Source organism: Capricornis sumatraensis, chromosome 11 (genome assembly GCF_032405125.1).
Source record: "Capricornis sumatraensis isolate serow.1 chromosome 11, serow.2, whole genome shotgun sequence".
NCBI lineage: Eukaryota > Metazoa > Chordata > Mammalia > Artiodactyla > Bovidae > Capricornis > Capricornis sumatraensis.
Genome location: NC_091079.1, coordinates 47,278,543 through 47,293,143, shown reverse-complemented (window position 1 = coordinate 47,293,143; position 14,601 = coordinate 47,278,543). Strand labels below are relative to the sequence as shown.

Below are 14,601 nucleotides of genomic sequence, written 5' to 3'. Positions count from 1 at the left end.
TACACTTGACATTAAGTAAATTCCACTGTATTCAAAACTGGAAATATATGTGTCAACTATTTATTTAGTTTTTAGATAATTATTAACCATATCCAAAAATATATTTAAAAAATTCTCACAATATTAGCATGAAGGAAATGAACCCTGAGGAATGCTGAAAATCACCGAGTGATTTGATAAAAAAATAAAATTCTTGAAGATAATGAGCAAACTTCATTAGACATGGATACACTCACATCTGTGTTTACAATTCAATCAGTAAATTACTAAAGTTGTTAAAGTATTCATACTGAAGTCACTTGAGAAAGCCTAAGTTTAGACAATATAAACAATCAAGATTTTCTTAATTTTTAAATTTTTTCAAGTTATTAAAATAATTCCTTTTATTACTTTATTTATTCTAACCAAACACTTACTAAATGTCTACACTGTAAAAAATACTGACATAAGATATTCATTCTAACGGAAAACCTACAGTTAAGAAGACACACAGCACAGGAAGTGGAATATATTCCACACAAGGGAATAAGACAGCTCAATGAATATGCAGGTAATCACTTTCGAAGTTTTAATTTAGAGTATTAGCCTGAAATCTGGACTCAGTGCATCTTCACCTGGATGTGGGAGTGGAAAAACAAAGTGAAAAGCTTTAAAGCTCATTCTTCATGATTAAAGTGTTTGCAAAACCATACTCATAAATTATGTTGAATATTCCTTCTTTACCCTCACAAACGCTGAATTCTGCACAACAGTTACATATCAAGTTTCTAATTTGTCTATACATGTCACATGATTCAGGTATCAGCAAACTAAAGAGCCAGTGAGCAAATATTTTAAGCTTCACAAGCCAAATACAGCCTCTGGTTTCAGTCACATATTCATCTTTTTATAACCCTTTAAAAAGCTTCAAGCTCAAGGGTTTCCTCAAAGAAAACAGGTTTTGGTCCCTGGATCAGTTTGTTAACCCGGTTTTAATAATTATCTATTTATAGTGATTCCTATTAAAAAAAACAAAACCCTGTATCATTAGATTCAGTGGGTAACAAATTTTTGCCATTTCTCTCACTTCTGGGGCTGGACCAGGTCCAAACCCTTTTCGTGTGGAGATTTTTGTTAAATATAATTATTTTTGAATCATGAGTTTTACTTCACCCCTAAATTAGTAATTGTATCAAAATACTAAGTTTAAATTGCTTTAAAATGTGCTCCTTTAATCACAAGTATCTTGTTAGACAGCTCAGGCTAGTCAGCAGAGATGCACGGCTGTCCATACCTAACTCCAGAGCTATCCACAGTGAGCACAATGGATAAATGGCCCGCTCTCTCCAGTTGACCAAACAATGCTAACTAATTCCTAATTCTTTCAGTAGTTATAGCTGAAAGAGAAGCTTTTTTCTTATCTCTGTGAAAGAAAAACCTGAACAGTCTCCCATGGGGCTAGGGTTTCAGTTTGGGTTCTAGTGAAAACAAAGTTTTGGGAAACTATTCAAAGTTTAAAAGTAAGATACCGTAAACACAATTTGTATTAGCAGAGCTTTGTTGTAATTGGAAATATTTTTAAATGTTTTGCCAAATATAAGGTAAATTCTTAATTGTTAAGTGGGACATCAATTAGGAAAGTACCTTGGGTAAAGAAGGGGAACAAAATTTCTACCTACTGATGATAGAAAACAATAACTCAAAACTATCTTTCACCTTTTACTTCAAATCTGGTACAATGAGGTATAATCAATTTAACAGTTTATGTCCAAATAATCACTTTAAAATAGTTTATTCATAGTGAAGTTTCACTTTGTTGTTTAAAGATATATGACCTCTAAGCAAAGTGATGTGAAATGTTTGGTATTTCTCTTACTCAAGAACTAATTAGTAATAGGAAGATAACAATATGTACACACAGAAATTGATAGAAAATTCAATGGATAGAATGAAACATACTTGTAAAGTAACAGATCCACAAACCCTTTACCTAGAGCATAAACTCAAAAATACAATCTGGAGAGAGACCATTTAATTATATGAGGTAGATGTGATGCCAGAAGGTATCTAATCTAAATTCTAATCCCAACCCATCAGTTGTGTAAAACCAGTATCAAGCTATTTAAACACTTGAGTTTCCTCAAATATTGAAAGAAATAAAAATAAGGTACCTAGGACACACTAACTATTCAATCAACAATAGTTGTATTCATTAATACAATTTAACTTGCCTTTTGAAAATATAAGTTTAAAATGTAAATTAATCACCAAATGCATATAATTTCACTCACACTGACCAGCCTGGATCTTAAGAGTATAAAGTCACGGTATGACACAGTAGTTGTACAAGGACATAGGTTCTGTTCTCTACTCTTCCAGCTTCTATGTCAGTGACTATCAGATCATTTAATTTCTCTAACCTTGTTCCTTCACTGGTAAATGGGATAGTACCTGCTGCTCTAATCAATTACAAAATTTAAAAATCTACCTGTTAATTGCAAAGTGCTAAAGTATAGGAGTTAATCTTATTTTAATTTAAAAATGAATATAGAAAAGATTAAAAATTCTCCCTTAGAATTTCAATCATTTATAATTATCATTTCTTAGCCTTTTTTCTATTATCTCAAATGAAGTTTGAACAACAGTAAGAAAAAATTCATGATTACTGTTCTGACCTGAGGGCACTTCAGTACAACTCAATTATAACTGAGTCTTTCAGCTATACTAATACCAATTTTTACTTCATAAATATCCAAACTTCAAGAGAGAATACTGTACAATGTCTTCGAAGGTCAATATAAAAAAGGTTAAAGTATTATTCACCGTTAACAGCATGTCTGCAGAGAAAAACGGAAACATCCATTAAAAACTTGAGGTACTTCAAACTCCAGAACTAACTTACTGAATTAACAACAAAAAGTTGAGTTTAATATACTTTTAATGTATATGTGAATTTTATTTTTTAAAATTATTATACTTCTTAAAAAGTGTAATATATGCATATGTAATCACATAGGTGTTGTAAGAAAATGTAGCATCATACATTATACTCAATTAATCTGAATTATTTCACCAACCATACTTCTTCATTCCTTAATTCCAGCAGTTAACCCAATCTACTTATTCAATAAATACTTAATGAATGCCTGCTACATGCCAGATACAGCGCCAGTCACTGGAGACAGAAAGAAAAAGAAGATGGTCTTTAGCCTAGAGCATTTCGCACGTTTAGGATGAAGACAATCTAGGAAGGATAGTTACAGAAATAAGAACAAAGCAAAACAAAACACTCAAGCATAAACAAGAGGGAGCAAGTAACTGGGAAAATCAGAAGACTTCACTAAGTGATATACATATGAGACTCTGTGTGTGTAAACCATACATATAGATAAAAAGTTTAAGATCATGAAAGAAAATATTCAGAAAATATTTATGTTTTCAGAAAGTAAGTCCTATTCCCTAAATAATGTAGATGGATAAGTTGGCCAAAGATGAGTCAGGGAGACAATGGAGTCACCTCAACGGCACTCAACACTACGAATATACCTTCTGTGGTGAAACTTTGGTAAGTCTTTAAACAGGACTATGGCAACAGACTACGACTTTAAGACTACCACTGAGTGCCAATATGGAATCCCCAGTCAGGAAATCATTCCACAGGCACAGATAATGAAAACCTTACCTAAGGGCAGTAACAACAGGGACAGAAAAAGATATTTTATGTTCTTAGTTCTCTATACCTCTTCTCGGATCAACACAGCTAGGAATTTATTACCCGTATATATATATATATATACACATATATATATACACACACACACACACAAGCAGACAAATTCAAACTGTGGTGTTTTTCAATTTATTCTTCAAATTTATATGCATAAATCACATGGCATCTTTTAACAGTAATTAAACCTGAATTTTCAATCAACTGCCTTGTTAGACTATTTTGAGGAACTATAGAGAACTAATTTTAAGTCTCCTGAAGGACATTTACTTTTTAAATTACTATGAAAATTATTTCCTAAGATATTGAGCACTAGGAAAATAGAAGAAATATACTGCCACAAAAGTAAAAGACCAACAATCTGTTTTTAAAGCATCTCTGAGTTTGAACTGATTTAGCTCTAAGTATATAAAACAAACAGTAAAAACCTTTCCAGACTAAAGAATATAATTTTTATTATTTATAACAGCAAAATCAGATGAAGGGATTTCAAAGACCTACCGTGTTTTTCGTTGAAAATTTAATTAAACAATTTCGGCTAGGTCAGTGCAAGAAGCTATAAATACTTGCATAACTTTAAATCTCCAAATAATTACTTCAAATATTTCACCAATAGAAGTTTTCACTAATCTACTTTAAAAGGTCAATTTGTATTTTTTATTTCAGCTAAGTAATCACAAGAAATTTAAAATTTGTAAGGCTTATCTTTAAGATTTCAGATAATTTTCAATTTTGCTCTCCAATAAAGTCAGTTTTCAACATTCTATAGTGTTCATGCTCATGCTCAGTTGCTAAGTCGTGTCCGACTCTTTACGACCCCAGGGACTGTAGCTTCCCAGGCTCCTCTGACTATGGGATTTCACAGGCAAGAATACTGGGGTGACTTGTCATTTCCCTTTCCAGGGGACATTCACAACCCAGGGATCAAACCCGTGTCTCCTGCATTGGTGGGTGGATTCTTTTACCTGCTGAGCCACCACGGAAGTGTTAGTACCATTTCCCCTGATTAGATCATTATTTTCAGTTATTACAGAAAGGTAACTGGTAAAAACCTATTCATTAGTACTGGCAAGGAAGAGGTGGTAAGATATAGTCTCACTGGTATCAAACTTTTAAGACATCTCTTTAAACAGCACATTACATTGATTCATCATTGATTTAAGTGATTTAATTAATAGAAAGCATAAGACCTTTCATTTAAACATCACATTAAAACAAACCTTGTATAGATGTTTTTGCCTCAACATAAGGAAACTTTTATGATAACAATTTAAAAACTGGATTCACTAATGTAAATGCCCTTACACTCTTAAAAAAAACAAAAACAAAAACAATGACTTTCCAATGCTTTATGTGAAATTGTATGCAGAATTCCAACATATAAAACACATAAAATGCAAAGCACAGCTCTGGTTGCTACACAGGTGGGATCCAGGTTACCCTCCCCAGGTCTCCCCTAGGCAGACCTGAAGCATCTCTGTGGAATGCCAAAAAACCAATCTTCTAAGTCCCTGTGACAAATAAATTATGAAATATCTGTTACCAAATAAAACAAGAAGATTCTTAAACAGGCAGCAATTCTCAAACATTTATAATTCATTAAAATATCTTGAAAATAAAGTTTGAACAAATATTTCAGAAAATACTCATACTGTACCCTTGCCTTAGACATTCTATTTTACATTATAACACACAAAGTATAAATCAAATAGCAAAAAACAATTCAATTATTTAAACCAAATAAATTTCCCAAACTTATCTAACAATGGAGACCTTGTTAGCAGAGTATCTACTATAACTCATTATATCAGAATTTCTCAAAAAACTAGAAACACTGCCATAAGGGATGTTAATTGAGATTACTGTCTGGGCCCAAACAGAACAGAGTACTATTTATTTTGTTTAAAACCTTCACTATACCCCAACAAATAATCTTCCCCTACTTTTCAGTGATACATTCTTTCACACCCATAGGTGGAAAGTAGATTTGTTACTAAGACCACAAAGTTAGATTACATAAGCATGAAATAATTTTTTTTCTTTTTTTAGAAGTAGCCAAACTTCTTGAAAAAATGTAAGTTTTATCACTTATTTTTATTTCTTCTCATTTATTTATTCCCTCCCAACATACTCGAGGGATGTAGATCAACTGATAGAAGGGAGTGTGAGAGAAATAAACATAGATTAGGTTGAACATAACCATAGTTCTCCGAAGTCCTAAAAATAATCATATATTCCACAAATTGGGAACTACTTTTTGTTGAAATTTTCTCTGCAACTGCAAATTCTATAACAATATTTGGTTCCTTGTTCTTTTATTAAGTTTAAAAACAATCTAGGTTAATATTTCAAGGTACATTTTTTCATGCATCTTTTTATAAGGAAAATTAAAAGTAGTTTCATTCCAAAATATTGTCTCTAAAAAAACTGGTTAATAATGAAAGCTTATTTGTTAAATTTATTTCCAGTAGTGGTATTTTTATTAACAGAGATGCAGAAATGGAATACAGAGACTAAGGAATATCATTTGGTTTGGTCAATGTTTAAGTCTAAATTATTCCTGTATATAAATTCACAAGATTATTTGTGAAAAATTCAAACAAAGAATCTCAAAAGCCACTAGTTACTTGATTTGATGAAATTCTCTATGCTTACAATATATAAGGCAAGTGTGTTTATCATCTTTAATTCTATTCCTTATTATCAGGTTAAATAAAAATGTTAAATATAATAACCAAAAATTTCAGGTACAAACTGTCCTCTCCCCAAAATTTCTACTCAATTAAACCTTGCCATTTGCTTTGGCTATGAAGACATGGCATTAGCATTGAAAGATTAAATTCAGCAGTCAGTCTAACCACAATATATACAAAAGCTCATCTTTAAATCTTTACATTTCATAATTGAGTTTTAGCCATCTACAATGTGCAAAGAACTGCCCTGTGTCATAAACCCGCAACTGTTATTCACTAGTGTGTAGGCACACTAGATTAATACATGATATGGTTCGTCTCATTCAATTAAAACATCTATTTTTAAAAATCAATTGTTTCATTTCCTAAACATGGGACTGTCAGACTTACCTGATTTGTCTGGCTACTTAAGTATGGCTCAAAATCATCATCATTTACAGCATCTTTTTGATGAATCGAACCGTTTTGTACTGAAACTAAAAAAATACATTTGTATTAGATATACTGTAATTATCTTTATGAAACTCATAGAATAACCTAACATTTTCAGTATTTTTCAAGTCAGCTTGGAAAAAATTATCCTGAGTTCTTTGTTCTTTTCATTAAAAAACCCCCTTAAGGATGAACTTAATTTTGGATATAAATATTTATATGGCACTGAAAACTTACAAATCTTGTCTATATAAGCCTAACATCACATAAACACAAGCTATATATATACACTTCCCACTACTAAAAACACAAAATAAACATCTCAATTTCAACACTGTCATAAGCAAACAGTTAAATTTAAATGTTGGAAGGGTTTGCTAATGCTATATTTGAATCTAAAATAACCACTTCAGGCAGTGTTGCTGACAAGATAGACTTCTGAATGTGCTCTACCTTTGCTAAATCACTGTAACTATTCAGTCCAATAAAGACAAACAAATAACCTTGTTTGGTAACCAAAGTTAAAATAAGTATCTTAAGTATCTCCAGTTAAAGTGACTAAGAATTCACTTGTAGTATCACAATATTATCATAAAAAACCTAAATAAAAAGGGCCTTAATCCTAAACAATAAATAATGAAGACTTTTACAAGAAAGTACAAATAAAACTAAGACACTGAAGTGAAGTCGCTCAGTCATGTCCGACTCTGCAACCTGTGGACTGTAGCCCACCAAGCTCCTCCGTCCATGGGATTCTCCAGGCAAGAATGTTGGAGTGGGTTGCCATTTCCTTCTCCAAAGACACTGAAGATAACCATAATATTCTTGCAACATATGAAAACACCAGTTAGAGGCTGATTTATAATGACATGTTTGTTCAGAGATCACTTCCATCAGTGCTCTGTATAAAGCTGCCGTTCTGCACACTATGTCGGTACTTTTAAGCACAGATTCAAGGTGGTAAAAAGGCCCTGGGTGTGAGTCCAAAATCCAACCCTAAGAGGCTGGGAGATCTCAAGTTCATAACTTCGCCTCTCTAACTCTACTTCCCTGTTCAAGGAGGTTATTAATAGCACCTACTTCATCTCATCTGAGTATTCAATGACAGTATTTAATAATCTTGGATATTATTATTACATAAAATATTACAAGATCCAAATAGGACTAAAAGATTACTTCAGGACCACATTAACAAGTTTACGACTAATTGCTTAGGTACCAAAAAAAGCCCTTCAATACCTGAAGATTTATTGCTGAAAATAGTGTATTTTGAAGTATAACCATTAAATATGAAATATTATAGATTAAGGTTAGGAGCAATGGATTTAAGTTGCGCGTTCTTGTATAATAGCATCTCTATTTTCCTTTATTATTCCAACAAGTTTAAGGACCTAAACGAACTATACAAGTTGACAGAGACATGGGAGCAAAGCTAGATAAAATACCTTGTGTTTTGCCATCCTGGGTACCAATGATTACTCAAAAACTACTACTCTCTGAAGCCTTCAAAGTAGACCTCTCGTGAATTCTCCACTGCCCCTCAAAGCCTCTAAGAGAAACCTGAAGGTCACCACAATCCTGGCCTTATTGAGATGGTTTAACTGTATTTGATAAGGACTGTATCAATGTTAGAGCTGAGCTGAATGTGCTCCCCAGGAGTTACATATGTAACAACTACTAGAAACAAAATTAAAGCAGAGGGTACCTTAAGTTATTTTTGGTGGACTAATCATTTCAGCCCAAGAGATTCTAATATATCTGTTCTTTACCACTGTTTTATCAAAAAGCTAGTTATGCCTGATCCATTACTCTCCTGAAAAACATTTCTTCACCACACTCCTTGACTGGTACTTATGTGTCACTGGTATGTATTTGACAGTATCTGAAACAGCTACCTAGCATGAAGTTAAAACTATTTATTGCTTATACTCATTATAGAGTCTCAGAAATTTATTCTACACTGCTAAAAGTTTTTTTATAAGTACCTGCTTAAAATTAATCTAAATATATATTATACTGCTATTATTCTTACTCATTTCCTGTTCTTTCTCTTCTGCAAGGCTGAGACTAAGAAAATATTCTCATACACAAAATACAGCACTAAACACAGTCCAGTCTTTTATAAATGTCTTAAGAAGTCCTAAAAGATTATTAAAGGACTATGTCAATCTAAGGATAAAAATGTTTTGTTTCAAGTATTTCACTCATACTGATAAGCAATTTGCATCAAATTAGAATCTGAGTAAGAAGCTAGTCCTTGAGTCTCAGAAGCATACCTTTCTTAAGGAAATTCAATCGTCTTAAAGACTCTAGGTTTTGAACATCCCTTAATGACAGTTTAATGTCTTGGAGACCAAAAGCCATTAAAAAAGTAATGAAATCCCAGCCAATTCTATAGTCTGTACAAGTTCTTCAGGGAAAAAAGAACAGATGACTTACATGATTCTTCGCCTGTTTCCTCTGCTCTATGAAGCAGAGTCAAATCAAGATAGAACATGGGCCTTAGAAGTCAGGTGATTCTTTGCTCTGGTCCTGACTACATCAAGTTAGGAAAGTCAACAGATCTGTGCATCATGTTTCCCCACCTATAAAAACAGGGACAATACCATATACCCTCTATCTCCTTATAGGGATCTTTTGAGGATTAATAAAATGAAGCCTATAACAACAGTAAAGTGCTTTGCAATCATTTCCAGAGGGGGTAGGGTGGGGAGAGGATACAAAAGATATTGCCAAAATACAAGGCATTTTTCATTGCTTTTCTGAAACACTAAAAAACAGTCAAATTTAGCCTAATTTTTTAAAATTGTGGTACCAATGAACATTTCCCTCTGCTCAGAGGGGTACGGGAGGAAAGGAGGGAAAAGATAAATTCCTTTCCAAATATGTGCCTATTTTTAAACTTAAGGGAAAGAAGGAAGCAGGCAGCAAGGCCTGGGGCTACAAGGAGCCTGGGATCTGACACTTTTTATCTGTGGTGCCTGCAAGGAAAGGAAACATTTTAATACACTTTTTAAAAATATATATACACTTTTATTCCAGCAAACAAAAATTCAGCTTGTTAATAAATAAAATGATATTAAGTCAGCCTTAAATTATGGGCCAATAGGTACACAATTATCCTTAAATTTCTACTATCCTGCAGTACTTCCCTGGCCAAGAATAACAGAGTTCTAATACTTAACATAGTGACAACCTATCAATTAAAAAGAATTCCAACTTATAAACAAGTAAACTTAACAGTGTTATTTATGCTACAAAAGCATCTTTGCCTTACAAAGAGATTGATACAGAATTCTTTGCAAATTTTTGCTCCTTCAGTACATTTAAGGACATACAGAAAAATACTTGGTAGAAAATCAAGACATTATAGCCAGGAATTAGGCTGATGCTGTCAACTGAAGACTATTAAGAAAGGAAATTCACAGTCCCTAAAATCATACTAAATCAACTAAAAAGGGGTATGCTTTTCAAAACTTAGATAGTTCCTTTGAGATATGCATTTTTCATAAGTTTGTTAAGTTTTGAGTTTAACTTTCATACTCATCTTTAGAATACTGGGAGTTAGTTCAAGGAAAGTCTTTCTGCTTCATAAAAATAAACAGAAATAAATATAAAGTGATTTTACTAGCTTGAAAACCAAGTCAACTAAGGCAGAGCAGTTTTTTTCAAACACACAGTTACTCATAGTTATCAGTTTGCTGGAGGTGCTGCCTTCTTGTAATTCTCCCCACAGAGGGATAAAAACACAACTAATGTATATGTGTATCTGTGTACTTGGGAGTATCCACCAATTTACAGCATCTTATGTGTTAGTGGCTCAGTTGTTGTCTGACTCTTTTGCGACCTTATGGACTGTAGCCCACCAGGCTCCTCTGTCCATGGAATTGTCCAGGCAAGAATACTGGAGTTGGTAGCCATTCCCTTCTCTGGGGGATATTCCTGACCAGGGAACGAACCTCTGTCTCTGCATTGCAAGCAGATTCTTTACTGTCTGAACCACCAGGGAAGCCCCAGAAGCATCTTAAGTCATTATGAATACTTTTAGGCCAGTCGATATTTTCCCCCCTGCCATGTCTCAGGCAACAGCTTTCCTGCACCTTAACAACAGATGAGGTGAGGCAGCAAATATAATGAAGTGGTGGGTTATTTTAACTACAACAACCCTCAAAACATACAACAGGATTCAAGGCCAAAATTATTACATTTTACAGGGAGAGGGGAAATTCTGACCAAGAGGTGTAATGTGCTCAAGATTACTTGGCAAGCCAGTGGCCATAGGCAGTATTAGGACACAGGTCTCCTAGGGATCCTAGTCTACTGTATCCATGGGTAAAACTGTAAACTGAATAGTAAGAAAGAAAGAAAATTTCTTCGAATAAACATTTATACAAATAAATACTTTGTATGTGTGTCTAAATATATCTGAGGTGATACTGATGGGTGAAAATAATTTTAATAACCTAAAATATCTGTAGTCAATACATAATTTTGTTTATAGAAAATTTCTATCTCTAATATCAAAGATGTCATAAGGACACACCTAAGTTAAATGACTATCTCACAAATCATACTTATAGTAATGGTTTACAATGCTGGAGATACTCTATTTTGTCAGACAAGTTAAGTACTTCATAGAACTTGCACACTTACCTTAAAGCAGGTAACACAAAACACTTAGCATTTCAAATAGCCTTGCAAAGTGCCACCTCCCCACAGATCTAGGATAAAATAATTCATGCTAGGCAATAATGACCAGATTTCACATATGTCCAAGTCTATATACTTTCCAATGGGCAGACCAGCATGAAAGAAATTAATGGATCACTCTCTTTAAATTTAGAAACCAATTTTTTTAAACTCACATAAATCAATATCAAATTGTGAGCTTTATGCTTACAACAGAAAATAATTCTAAAATTAAAATGAGCCTAAAAATTAAAATTGCTGTTTATATATATCTTTAATCAAAATGAAGCAATGGATTTATTACCTAATACAGTGTCATTATCTAGCATGTAAAAATTGTCAAGAAATTGTACAACTCTAACTAAACTGTGTATAAAGAATCCAATCCTTTCAAATTTATTGAAGTAGCTAATAAAAACCCTAAGAATATAAAGGGCACTAAAAAACATTGAATTTACATCTAAAAGGCTCTGCAGATCTTACTTTATAGGTAATACTTTACAACAGAAATAAAAAACAGGACGCTTAATTGTTTAGTCTAATTTCAAGCCCTATTATAAAATGTAAAAATACATAGTTCACTGCAATGTTACTTAATTGGCACTGTCCCAAGAAAGCAGTTATTGTTCTACACTTATAAATGTCACATGATTAATGTCATGTTTCAGTCAGCTGACTGTATTGTTCCATATTAATAAATAAAAGATACACTCATTTTTTTAAATGCTCGACTTTCCATGTTACTTTTTTCCCTTCTAACTAAAGAGTAAACTACATAATCCTGGCAGGAACCTCACAAATTATTTCCTTCTCAGTCATTTTTAAAATACCATATTGAGTCAAATCTTTCAGGGCTACATAGCAAGATGACATGCCTGCTCAGTTTTGATCTCTAACAGGCTATTGCCTCAGTGTAACTGACTTCAACAGAACCAGTGATTAATAATACAATTTTCACTAATGTAACAGAATAATTATGTGGGTTCCATGTTTCGATGTAAACCAGACATGTCGAGGAAAATGCCCACCTATCTACATGCATTTGTTGAATCTGCAGAACTTACACAAAACAAACTATAAAATTAAATAAATGTCACTACAATTCATAACCAATACCTCCTTAAGTGAAGTACAACTAATAAAACTATTACTTGTATCCTTTTGATTCCTATAAAAGTGGCTTCAAAGCAAGGAACTACCAAACTTTCAGACAGCATTTGGCTGCCTTAGCTGTGATGAATTGTTTTTCCAATTCTGCATTTCCAAAAAAAAAAAACAAAAAACAAAAAGGTCTTCACGTAGTTTAAAAGTATCATCAAACTAACAATGAGAAGATAAAAAAATATCCGAACTCACCTTTATTTCCTTGCCCTTTAGGTCTCTGTGTAGCAAGATGAAAGGTGTAGTAATAAGAAGGGAAAAAAAGGGAAGAGAGAAAAAGTGTGTTAACCCGAGACGTTACCGGAGACAAGTTATTTTAAACAATCCGCGTAGGAGTGAACCCCACCACATCCTCCATCGCCACCGATCTCCCCACAATCCCGGTCCTGAAACCTCCCACCCGCCACTCGGAAGCCGTCTCCCCGGGCTCGCTCGCTCTCAGCCCCGCGTCTGCCGCCCTCAAGACGCGTCCGAAGGCCCCGGAGCGCAGTCCTGCCCGCACCCTCCGCGGCCCCGCGGCCGCCCGCCCGGGCCGCAGGCTCCGGGGCCACGGCGCACGCCCCAGCCCAGGCTGCGAGACCGCGGCAACTTGCGTCCCGGGCACCGTTACGGGCCGGGCAGCGGCGGCGACAGGGAGGAGCCGAAGCCCCAAGCGAGGGTGGAGCTCCGCGGCTCGGGCCTTCGCCAAGCCTGCGGCCTCTGCTCCCTCACCTGATCCACGCTAGTGGCTGACATTCTTCACCGCAACCCGAGAGCTGCTGCTGCTGCTGCTGCTACCGCCGCCGCCGCCGCCGCCTGGGCCTCTCCCTTGTGCACTCACAGCAGTTGGCCGCCGCCCTCGGCCGAGAGGCTCTTCCTGCCGCCGCCGCTCGCTGAGAAGCCAGAAAGACGGCCTCGCTCTCGGGAGTTGGTGGAAGGGGCTCGTCTCTTCCGCTTGCACGCTCCTCTTCCCCTCTCGCGCTTCGCTTCTCGGGTCCACAATGGCGGACAGACTCCCTGGTCTCACTTCCGCTCTGAGCCTCCCTGACCTTCCGCTCTCCACTCTGACGTCCGCGCTCACCTCGCTCTTCCTCCCCCACCCTCCCGCCGCCGACCTTGGCTCCGCCCCCGCCTTGCCACGTCATCGGAGACGGGCCCGCGCGGTCGGCCCCTTGGCGCAGGCGCCGCGGTGGGAGCGGGCCAGGGAGGCTGCGAGCGCCAACTTCCAGCGGCGCGTCTGTGCCTTCCTCCTGTCTGGCTCTGAGGCCGCTTGGGTGCGCGTCAGGGGGCGGCATCCGGGAATGGGTCAGGAGTCGGACTCCGGCGCATTCTGAACAGGAAGTTAACCTGGGAGGCTGGCCGAGTTGCCCGGGATTCTAGAGCGGGGCCGGCGCGAAGTGAGGGTTGGCAGGTAGGAACGCCGCAGCCGAGCCGAGGCCGCCTCCAAAGCCGAGGCCGGCGGGGGCCAGTCAGCCGTCCCCAGGACAGAGTTGCTGGCCCGGCTGGGAGCCAGTATATGCAGCGCTAGTGGCTGTGTTAGAGCTCTGGGCGCCGAGCGGGTGCACGGGAGGGTGTTCGTTCTCGCCAAACCCCAGGAGCATGGCAGGAATAACTCATATTCTGCCGTTCGCTCTGAGTTCAGAGCGTGCCCTCCCCTGCCGATGATTTTGATGAATGAATAAAGTTACTTTGGGAAAGGTAAGCATGGTTGCAGAACGCTTTTTCAATCCTAAAAGGACAGACGTTTCAAGGTTCAAGAGAAACCGAGGAAGTTACTCTTCTGCAAAACCAAAGGAACTGATTTGCAACATTTTGAATGTTTGGTTAAAATTATGTCTTTTCATTAAAGGCAAAGGCTACTTGCCTAACACGTGTGAATGTTGACTGTATATAAAGGAATAACTTAAATGGCCAAATCTTTACCTCAGAACCGTCGGATAA

General features: G+C 36.4%; 1 protein-coding gene across 3 annotated transcripts in view; it reads right to left on the bottom strand.

The window, feature by feature from the left end:
- YTHDF3 (YTH N6-methyladenosine RNA binding protein F3) overlaps nucleotides 1-13,667 on the bottom strand; it is a 34,489-nt gene extending 20,822 nt beyond the window's left edge. The window contains exons 1-3 of one of the 3 annotated variants that reach the window (XM_068984160.1): nucleotides 13,393-13,667; nucleotides 12,877-12,901; nucleotides 6,790-6,875 (exon numbers count right to left, since the gene is read on the bottom strand). In XM_068984160.1, the coding sequence (XP_068840261.1) occupies nucleotides 6,790-6,875; nucleotides 12,877-12,901; nucleotides 13,393-13,416 (135 nt within the window). In that variant the 5' untranslated portion in view covers nucleotides 13,417-13,667. Of the gene's footprint in view, nucleotides 1-6,789; nucleotides 6,876-9,270; nucleotides 9,417-12,876; nucleotides 12,905-13,392 lie in introns of those variants that run through there. The other 2 variants (XM_068984161.1, XM_068984159.1) reach the window with 2 other exon arrangements.
- Between the last annotated feature and the right edge of the window lie 934 nt (nucleotides 13,668-14,601).